Source organism: Semicossyphus pulcher, unplaced genomic scaffold (assembly GCF_022749685.1).
Source record: "Semicossyphus pulcher isolate SPU_LCO1_2020_fin unplaced genomic scaffold, fSemPul1.0.p SCAF_12, whole genome shotgun sequence".
NCBI classification, from domain to species: Eukaryota; Metazoa; Chordata; class Actinopteri; order Labriformes; family Labridae; genus Semicossyphus; species Semicossyphus pulcher.
The window spans coordinates 9,548,710-9,560,038 of NW_027211626.1; the positions used below are offsets into that span (position 1 = coordinate 9,548,710).

At 39.2% G+C, this 11,329-nt stretch overlaps 1 protein-coding gene across 1 annotated transcript; it reads left to right on the forward strand.

Moving 5' to 3' along the window:
* The first annotated feature begins 2,888 nt into the window (after positions 1-2,888).
* comtd1 (catechol-O-methyltransferase domain containing 1) lies at positions 2,889-11,329 on the forward strand. The gene is made up of 7 exons (XM_069659181.1): positions 2,889-2,943; positions 3,034-3,152; positions 9,048-9,153; positions 10,245-10,363; positions 10,772-10,826; positions 10,899-11,032; positions 11,135-11,329. The coding sequence occupies exons 1-7, from the start codon at positions 2,889-2,891 to the stop codon at positions 11,285-11,287; spliced, it is 741 nt and encodes a 246-aa protein (XP_069515282.1). The 3' UTR covers positions 11,288-11,329.

Below are 11,329 nucleotides of genomic sequence, written 5' to 3' on the forward strand. Positions count from 1 at the left end.
TACCCACTTCACACACTGTAAAACAGTCTATCGTGATAAAAGAAGTAACTTCAGTCAGTCCTCAAAGAAATTTGACGTAACTCATCCCAATGAATCAGCAGCAACTCAAAAAATGATGAATGTGGTACTTATTCATTTTGAGTGATACTCATTTTTGGAACACTTTAAGTTGCAGTAATTGATTGCAGTTACTTTTTTACTCTAAACTGAGTTCATGGCATTTTTAAAAATTGTAAACACCCCCTGAAAGCTGCTCGGATGCAGAGAGACCGTTTTTTGGCGATTCAGAAGAGTGCACACGAGAAAAAGGAGACGATACGATTGAGCAATAATTCGCTGGACTTACACAGAGTCTGCAGCATGCTGGAGTATTTCGGAGGGAAACCTGCGTTTTATGAATGTTGCTGAAAACATTCACCATGATAAAGCCGACGACACCTCAAGACTCAAGCTGTGCTCCTGTGTCTTGCTTCCTGCAGAACAACAACAGAAAAAAACAACATAATCTAATGTAATGAGATGTGTCCAAGTGACATCTGACATTGATTTGACGATGCTGGGTCACATGACATGGAAGCTATTGAAAAATATCCATAACATTTTATATAAAAATATTAATATTAAATATTATCATCAATTAAATCCAATGTAACGAGGGGTCACATGATATGGAAGCTATTGAAAAAAAACCTATACATTGTTCTATAAATAGATGTAAATGTATTAAAAGTGCGTCTTATACACTGAATTTTACGGTTTTTGTTTTGTGTTAATGCAACTTAAAAGGTTTCAGGAGTTTAAACTACTTAACTAAGTTCATCTTGCTTAACTGATAAGTTCAAAATACTCCTTACAAGTCCAATATGCTGAATGGAACGGGTACTGGTTACTTAGTTTATTTAAGTTACCTTAACAATAAATGAAGAGTTGGTTTCCTCAAATGGTTTGAGATGAACTAACTTAAATCAGGTTTTACAGTGTTCTTGGATACATTAAGTGCTCACATCTTTCTTCTTATTTTTTATAGTAAATTTAACTTAAAGCGCGAAGAAATGTTAAATGTGTGTCCTAATGTAATATCCACACATGCATGTATAAGAGGCAATAATTTCATTTCAGGATCATATTTCGACTTATTTCTCTGACTCTCTGACTTCCTGTTCTCTTTGTCGTTGTGCTTGCAGTTTGACAGGATAAAGTGCTCGTGCTGACCTCTTTCTCTGTTGCCATGTGTCCAATTTCTGTATCAAACATAAGTGCACATGAGCTCACAGCTGTTGCCAAAATAATGCTATAAATGGTACATTTCTGACAGAAGCACAAGCAGGGAAGACTCAAGAGGTCAGCTAGCTGAAGAAGTTACATCCCAATATATATTTAAAGTCTACCCACTGTAGCTAACATTGTGCCAATGGTGCTAATACCACAGTCTCTCTTTAAGGCTCCTTTTGCAATTGAATACCTTAGTCCTTAGACTACAAATAGGCCCTATTCTGAATTGTTGGCACACTGGCCTTTGAAATAGCACTGCTCTCAGTTGCGTACATGCCTGAAAAGTAACCCTGGATGTTACATACGAGCAAGATAAAAGTTTTCAGGGGTTTTATCACAAAAAGTAACTATAATGTCTGTGAGCACATTTATTACAGTTTATATATTGATGGAATTCTTTGTTATTGTTGTTACAGTGTCTATATTTAACTAAGACACATATCCATAGACCCTTCAGAGTAAGCAAGTCTTTATGAAAGAACATTTTTGGAGTTCAGAAAAATGCTGTGCAAACACACAGTTAAAGGGCCAGTTCACTGATTTTCAACCTCAGTCCTATCATGCTATTATGGGTAGCTAATGCGATTTCGCTCTGTGCCTTTGGAGGACGCTATCCGCTTCTCTAATGGGCCCTGGAAAACCTCCATGTCATCTGGCGGAGGCCAGGGAGATGCTGAACTACACTTTCTCAATGTAGCCCGCCTCCAATGTCATGTCCCGTTCAAAATCGTCAGGTTTGAAATGTAGACTGTAGACCTGAAGATTTTTTCGACGATCCACCGGTATATTCTCAATGAATTTCAGATTCTGTACCGCTCTGAGCCGTTGCCTGCAGCAAAACAGTAGTATTTCACTCCAACACCTCTCGCTGGGCTGTTTGTTTCAGAGGGAGGGGCACAATGCATGCTGGGTGTTGTAGGAATGTAGAATTGACAAAACCACAAGCTGTTTGTTCAACTTTCTCCACAGCTATGGTGCCAATTTTAAATATTATTGCTTCTATCGATTACAGAGAACACCAGCTTTGACTGGCTTTTTCCAGGGGTGATTTGCTACTTTAATTCAGTGTAATCCTAGATATTCTAAAGGACTGCAACATAAAATAATTTCATAAACAAACCTTTTGCCCTTCTACTCTGTTGTATTGGACTGTAAATGGGTGATATATAGTGCAGATTTCTCTCTAGACTGCAAACACATCTGATTTGATTTGTAATGAACTTTGCACTTTGCACCACACTGTGGTCCGTCGAATATGCAAGACTCTTTTTGAGTCTTTCTACAGCTTTTATGAGCCATCGCCATCACCATGTACATTTTTATAGAGGCTTCCAAGGAATTTTTCTTCTATCACAGAATTTAACATAATTTAGAAAGTTCCCATCCCCGCGTGCTGCACTGATGTACAGTGCTGACTCAGAGCGTGCATTCAGGAACACAATCTGAACATCAAACACAGACTGTTCAAAGTGCTTATTTGGACTGCAGCATTTTGAGATCTTCAGCTGATTAAAAAAACAGTCCCTGTCAAAGGTTAAACAAACAATGCTGGTACAAACTGACTGACATCAGTGATTCAGTGGATTTACAGCAGTTCAACCAGAGACCAGGACATCATGGCCACAGATATTAAAATGCTTTTCTGCATTGCTCTCGCTGCTGTTCTATCAGGTATGAGATGGTGCTTTTGTGTATAATCCGGCAGGTGATAGACATTTCTGGGACTGGTATTAATCAGCTGTTCTGTCTCTGGTCGCTCAGGTGTGGGAAAGTCTGCCTTTGTTGGGAAGAGCCACAGCGAAGGGAAGGACGACCCCGTGCTGCAGTATGTGGTGAACAACTCATTGAGGGAGCACCCGGTCCTCACCAAACTCAGACTGGTAAGAACTGAAGAAGCAGGAAGCCCTCGTACACATAAACTTAAAACTTCTACTCCACTTCATTTAAGGGGAAATTATTGTACTTTTAATTTTAATAATCTGACATGCAGTAAGATGTTAAAACATATACACAAACAAAATAGTTTCAAATATTTTTATTTTAAAATCCCATTTCTCGGCTGCAGGAGCCGTATTTGTCTGTCTGTCTTTGAGCTGTCAATCATCCTTTTTAGAGCAACTTCTCAGAAAAATTAACACTTGGACGTACATCAGGATGACAATAACTAACTATAATGACAGAAACCAAAAATATATTTGGCGTGTATTTTGATTTGATAGTTTGACTCATGTCCCATCTGTTAACATGGAGGACTTTATGACCTATACTGCAGCCAGTCAGCAGGGGGCGATAGAGATGTTTTGGCCTCACTTTTAGGGAGCTGTCATGTCGTCCATCTTTTTATACAGTCACTGGCTGTGTTCGAAATGCCGTACTATATACTACATACTACATACTATATACTGCATGCTATATACTGCATGCTATATACTACATACTATATACTACATGCTATATACTGCATGCTATATACTACATACTATATACTACATGCTATATACTGCATGCTATATACTGCATGCTATATACTACATACTATATACTACATGCTATATACTGCATGCTATATACTACATACTATATACTACATACTATATACTACATGCTATATACTGCATGCTATATACTGCATGCTATATACTACATACTATATACTACATGCTATATACTGCATGCTATATACTGCATGCTATATACTACATGCTATATACTACATATACTAGATGTTATATACTGCATACTGCGTTCGGCGGTATGTAGTATGGAGGAGGTTTTCAAATTCATTTTGCAGTATGCTACACCCTGCAGCAGTTAACAATAACCGCTGCTTCTTTAGCTATAGCGCCCACTTCTGCTGGAATGCGTACTGCTAGTGTGGACAAAGCCGTCCCTCTTATCTCTTTGCTGATTTTGTCCTGTCCATGTTTAAGTGCTGGTTTTGAACAGAAAAACTCATCCTGCTTTCTTTAACAGTCATATGTATCACTCACTTTAAATATTTGCCCTGGAAAATGTAAACATAGGAGCGTGCAGTTCATCGCGTCATCTGACACCTACCCCCCCGGCAGCAGTTTCAGGCATTAAAAATAACTATATAGAAATAATCAGTCTTGTCGCTGATGCTCTGGTTTGCTTTCTTAGCTCATAGAGAGTAATTTGAGTCCATTTCATGACCAGTAAAAAACTCCTCACAGGAGCTTTAACGCAGCTCTAACATTGATCCAAAAGCATCACATATAATAGTAAAACACTGAGGGATGTTCTTTCTGCACAGTGGGGTCTTTTACTTTTTAAACTTTAAGCTGATACGACTGATAAGACTCTTGAACAGTTTTATACAAGTTCAAGTTTGTCATCTCACCTGTCATGATACTGTTCATGAAATCACAATGATGCAATTTATTAACCACCATTACTGTGGCTTAACTGTGCTTTTGTCTGACAATTGTTTCAATAAAATATATATTTTTTTTTTTACTTTGTTCATTGTACATATGTTTATGTGCTGCTGCTATTTAGAGAGATATATCTCTGCAATGCACTTTTCCAGTTCATAAAAGTTATTCTGAAGCAGGAGTTGCTTGTGGATGAACAATTTGGACCTATAACCTAACAGATGTGTTGGCGAGAGCCTGAAGTGAGTTAATGGGGGAAAAAAACTCATGACCTCTGTCTGTAGAGAATCTCAGAGGCATCTGAAATCTGGTGGTTGCTACATCAGAAAGCAGCATATAGTCCTGGCAATGTTTTTGGAGGAACAGGTTTAAAAGGTGACAGAATCATATTCTCTTACTGTCCCCTTCACAATCCCTTGCTCTGAGGTAGAGCCTGATAGTACGGTGCAAACACGGCTCTCCAGATCTGTCTGAGCAGTTGGAGAAATTTGGAAATCAACATGAATGAAAAAGGAAGAAACTGAAAAAAAAGTTTTAACTAAGGTATTGTACTGCAACAAGTCTTGTGATGAAACTGAGGTACAATGAAAATTTAAGCCAACTTGGATCCAACCGCAGAAAAAGCATGTGGACAAGAACAGCAGCCAGAAAGACTCTCCGGAGAGGGAAGAAATTGAAAAACTGCACTCCAAAAGTAAGGCTCATCAAATTATAATTCAAGAAAAGGACAGCGTTGTTTCCCAGCTCCAGAAGAGCATGAACCAGTGGGCCTCAAAAGCAAAAAGACGGTTCACTCCAGAGGGCACATGAGGCTGCTGTCTCCCAGTGGCAGCAGGGAGCAGAAAAACTGCACCAGTTGACTCAGGAAAACCAAGAACTGGTTTCTTTGACCAAAGGGCTGCTGAGTGAACTTCATGCTACCGTTAATGAGTACAAGCTTGCTTAAAAACAGTTTCAAGAAGAAAGAGACGGTTGCAGCAGAAATGAGGATCTTCTGGAAGCTCAAGTGGCTGATCTGACCAAGTCACAGAATGAGCTAAGCTTCCAAAGTCAACAAGAAGAATCAGCAAAGAGTGACCGTCATCAGAACTCAGACCGCCTCAATGAGCAGCAGGAGAAAACTCGAGAGAAATGCCATGAAATAAAATACATGTGCTTCGATATTCAGACCCTTCAAAGTGAAACTGAAGGCAAGAACAAGATAGACCATGAGGCAGCTGTCTCCCAGCAGCAGCATCAATTAGAAGAACTGAATCGCCTGATTCAGGAAAACCAAGAAATGGCTTCTGAGATCAAAAGGCTGCAGGGTAAACTTGAGGCTGCCAAAAACAAGCAACTTGAGGACAAAGAGCTAGAGAAAAAAGTTGATTCCAGCAGAACTGAGGAGGACATTCAAAAGGAAACGGCGCAGTCATGCAGAGTGTATAAAAAGATTAAGATTCAAGAGAAAGAGCTCTCTGAGAAGACCGTTGCATAGGAAAAAAGTCTGACCGCAGAAAAACTCTTAAGGTCTGCCCTGAAAGACGAAAAGAAACGCTTTGACAAGATGTTTTTACAACAGCAGACAGCAGCTGATCCTCTAACAACCCGGCATAACCAGCTGAGAGAAGCCAATGCATCATCAGAGGGTCTCGTGTATGACATGCAGACCTTAAGGATGGAGAATGCACATATAAGGTCTAAATTTGATTCTACTGAGAGAGAATACGAACAACTTAAGTCAAAATACAGCTGTCAATCTGAGTTACCATTGCTAAACCTGAGCGCATGGTAGACGAGCTCAGAGCACAACAGCTGGAGAGCAAGACAAGACAGGCAGAACTTGAAGATGCACTCAAAAAGGAAAAGACAAGGAACTCTGAGTCGCAGCAGAGAGCTGATTCGACTGCCTCTGCTGTTAAAAAAGAAAGCACCACGTGTGACAAGCATCGAGTTGAGCTAGCTTTGAACAAGCAGAAGGAGGAAAGTCAGAAATTGGCTGTGGCTCTCCAGACAGCTCAGGAAAACTTCTGCAGGCTTCAGAGACAACACCTGGAAGAGTCCAACATTCAGTTTAAACAAGTCAGGGACGCTGAACTCAGGCTCAACAGCAGAGAGCTGCTCTGGACCAAAGCAGAAAGGCTCTACACCACCTGCGATGACTCATCCCTTAAGATCCCCAATCATCCAGTCAGATGCTTTAAAAACTCCTTAAACATAATATTTAGCATAACTGACACAACATGAGCCCAAGTTAATTTTATCCAAATCCACATTTAATGTGCTAACCACTGCACGGTGGTACTGTCACACCATAGCTGTTTGGGTGTTCTCCGGGATGCTCCGGTTTCTTCCCACAGTCGAAAAGACATGCACTTTAGGCTAATTGGCTACTCTTAATTTCAAGTGTCTGAAAAATGTTTTCATTGTTTTGTTTTGTTTTGTTCAGTCAGTCTAGGGCGGCATGGTACAGACCATGTACTGCCACCTCACTCTGTGTGGTGACAGTGCGTGGTCTCCCCGTAGCTATGTGGATCCTCTCCGGGATGCTCCGGTTTCCTCCCACAGTCCAAAAATTGGCTACTCTTAATTGCCTATGAAAAAAAATATGAATACAAATAAATAAATTTAATTAAAAAAATTATAATAATAAACAATAATCATAACAAAAATAAAAACCAATATATTTCAACAGGGAAGAATATTAGTGGTGAAGAAGTATGGATAAAAATGGTTATATGGATAAATACTCAAGTAAAGTAAAAGTACTTCAGTAAATAAACTTATTGACATCCCAGCACGGGTCATATCTAAAAACATCCTAATCAGACAGTCTGTATGTAGTCTACTCACTGTGGTCGACATCCCTCACAGTGAGTCTTGAGAGAAGCTTGCAGAAACTCCAGGGTTTACTCAGCTTGTAACGGCTACGGCTAACTAAGAGAAGAGGAGGCAAATGGCTTATTTTACAGAATTAAGTCTGTTCCAGTAAAAACTCACCTCGGTAAAACATCTCCGTCACGTCGACAGCTTCAGGTTCACTTTCGTGTTACACTTTTCGCTTCGTGCTGTCGCTTTGCTTTGATGAAATCAAAAACAGTTCCTAGGCGCTGAAGGAGCGTCAAGAAGCCGAGACGTTAAACGTTAAAAAACCGTTCGTCATTAGTAAAAGAAAACAATAAGATAAACATTTTGCCATGATGGCATCAAACGGTCAAGACAAATACAACTGAAATAAACAACCAAACAGTAGACTATATCAAGCAGTTAAAATGAGCTCAACTACAAATGTACAGTGCAACGTAAACATTAAAGCTCCTGTGAGGAACTTTAAGTTTGTGTCGATTTTAGCGCCGCCTATGGCATTTCGAACACAGCATATGCTTCATACTAGAGCCATGGCAAGCCTCTTTGACCATTTTAGACAGGTTAATCTGAACTGAACAAAAGTAGAAATACTCACTTTTTCCCGGTAATTATGGCAAGAAGATCAGATATTTAGGGCCAGATTTCTGCCTGCTTTCTGTTAAGCTGAACTGCAGAAACACAAAGTAAATGGTTAATAATAACTCTCACATAACCAACCACAACAGCAAATGCTGTTTAAAACATCAATACTAAAATAAAATAATTTATTCTACATACTGTATAACTCTACCAAATGGGCCATTGGACTGTAGTTTTGATTCTTTAACTAAAATAGGATGATAACTTTTGTGCTTTTACCTGAGTAAGATTCTAAATTAATATATTAATTAAGTATTTTGACAGCGTTGTATCATTACTTTCACTTAAAGTAAAGTTACAAGAACTTCTTCCACCACTGGCTGCAGGACATCTGACCGGTTAAGTGAAAGATCCAGAGCCACTTTCAGATTGATGTTTTAAAATGTGTTCCCTGTAAAGTTATTTTGGATTCTTTTGATCAACTTTAGCTTAGCATGGGCAGACACCTGTGGACATTTATCAACATGCAGAAGCCACCAGCAGATTATATATATAGGTCAGATGAGGGCTGGTTGGTCATCTGTGCTCCAGGCTAAAAACTAAAGATGATTGTAGCTTTGAAGTTGCGCTTCTAAACTTTGAACTTCAGTGAACACTCTCAAAATGTTTAAAAAGTTGCCAAAGTCCTGCCTACTCTGACTTTTTTTACACATGTATATTTGACCTATTAAGAAAACCACTGTATTACCTCTGTGTGTAATTTCAGGATCTGAGCAGTATAATGTTTGTCCACTAGAGGGCGGCACAGTGCGAGAGAACCGCATAGAGCTGCACACAATCTCGTGAGGAGTACGAGGAAATGTTAATCCCATTAGTCAGACATTATAATGAAAAAATAAACGTAAATAAATAAATAATTAGTAAATAAATCTATTTTTTAAACTTTCATTTCAGAGAACCCTCGAGGACCGATGGAACGTCATGATGGTTGCCAGTGAACAAGCCCAGCTTATGGCGAATCTCATTAAACTGATAAACGGAAGTAAAGCTATTGAGATCGGTGAGTTAATGCGAGAGTGAAGAGGAAACGGCCACATAATTTTAAAAGACTGGAAATACATTTTTGTGACGTTAAACTACTGCTGCACACTATTTCACCGTGAAAGCCATCTGTCTGATTTTATTTTTCACAAGACGTAAGCTGACAGGGTAAATGTGATGGATCCAATTCAGGCAATTGCACTTTGGTAGTCATGTTAGTTTTCACCCTTTTAGTTTGGAATTTAACCGTTTAATTTGAGCAAATGACAGTTGGCTTTGAGCAAATTAAATATCCAGGACTGGACACCTGAAAAAATGTACTCAAGGTTTCTGAAATTGCGAAACCTTAAAATTGCCACATTCAGATTGATAAATGGTGCTTCACTGCTTTAAATTAAGTGGTATTCAAATCCTTTAAATTATATATATATACTTAGAATAAATAGGTATAAGGTTGCTTGTGACAGACTCCTATTTTCATTTATTTTTGTCATTTGAGTTTTTATTTATTTTATTAGTAACTATATAAAAATGCAAATACAAATGATACAGAGGTGATGTAGAAGCAGTGTGACCAAGTCATCTCTGCTCAAGTCCCAAGTAAGTCTCAAGTCGTTTGGTCCAAGTCTCAAGCAAGTCTCGAGTCATTTTTTTCTTGGGCAAGTCTAGTCAAGTCAAGTGGAGTCCTTAGTTAAGGCAAGTCAATTCACTTTTTTTCCACCCAAGATCCAGCACTCTTACCTGTAGTATCCGGTCTTTATAAAGAGAAAAGACAAGTTATTAGCAGCTCGTCTAATAATGATATTATTGGCCAATTTATATAACCTGTTCAAAAAGTATGACAATGAATTGTATCTGTATTATCTCAGCACAGACGCAGCCATGATGATGATCTGCTCTGAGACAGTATTGAGTAGTAACGAGTACAACTGATGAGGCTTCTCTGGTAGTGGGGGTCTTTTATGTTGCGTGTTGCCATAGCGAGGAGTTTGACTGACAGCCAGCCATCCAGTCATGACAATCACAAGTTCCCAAATTTAAAAGGCAGCCATGAAAAAAAAATGCTTGTGACATACTTTTTTTTCAGTTATATTTATGTTTCCTCTGCAGGGATGTACACAGGGTACAATACACTGAGCATGGCCTTGGCCATGCCAGAGAATGGACGTGTGGTAGCTTGTGAAATAGACAACAGCTATGTGGACATTGCCAGACCCTTTTTTAAAGAGGTGAGAACATTTCTGTCTAACCTGCATGACTCACATTCAAACATCAATCATTTCTACACATGACACCTTTAATCTTAAGTCCATGGTTGTGGGTTGCATTGCACAACCTAGTTCGAGTCTAGTGCAACACTCGAATGTAGTATTTTACAAGTTTAGTAAGATTGACTGTAGCCTGTCTCAGAGCTAAATTGTGCTGCAGACAGCAAACTGTACATCCTCTTTCTGTCAGAATGTCCTGACGAAAAATCTGCCAGCTAAAGAGTAAAAAGGTGTCGGCTCAGGAGAGTGTGTCACGTAAAGTTGCAAAGTCAAACTGTAAAATCGATCCCTGTTTTAGCCTTTTTCTTACACTCTATTAAAAGCAATTAAAGAGGTCTGTCTTCTCAACATTTAACCTTCTTTCTGCAGGCTGGAGTTGAACATATGATAGATGTGCGGCTTCAATTAGCCTTGACGACACTGGGTAAGTTATAAATGTCAGTAATGATTTCCAAGTGTTTTATTTTGGAATTCTAATTGTTTCCTGTTTGATCAGATGAGCTGATAGCAGCAGGGGAAGCTGGAACGTATGACTTTGTGTTCATCGATGCTGATAAAATCAACTATGACAGATACTATGAGAAGTCTCTTGAGCTCATACGAAGAGGAGGCATCATTGCGATAGACAATGTAAGCACACCTGACAAGCAGGAAGTACATCTGTCAGAGAATACCTGCTGTAGCAGAGACAGGTGCACAGCATGTTGAACAGCTCTGTTACTGTTTTTAAAGGTGCTGTGGAGCGGACGGGTGGTGAATCCTGCTCCCGATGACCTCTACTCTCAGGCTCTGGATGCTCTCAATAAGAAGCTACACAAGGACCAGAGGATTGATCTGAGCATGCTCACTGTGGGCGATGGGCTGACCATTGCCATAAAGCGCTAAAACACATAATACATGTTGTCTTAACAGAGATTTGATATTAAA

What these genes read in the sequence shown, in the direction of transcription:
- comtd1 (XM_069659181.1), top strand. Translation starts at nt 2,889, where the DNA reads ATGGCCACAGATATTAAAATGCTTTTCTGCATTGCTCTCGCTGCTGTT. An exon ending in TCCTCACCAAACTCAGACTG is followed by an intron (nt 3,153 to 9,047) that starts GTAAGAACTGAA and finishes CTTTCATTTCAG; the next exon opens with AGAACCCTCGAGGACCGATG. An exon ending in GCATCATTGCGATAGACAAT is followed by an intron (nt 11,033 to 11,134) that starts GTAAGCACACCT and finishes CTGTTTTTAAAG; the next exon opens with GTGCTGTGGAGCGGACGGGT.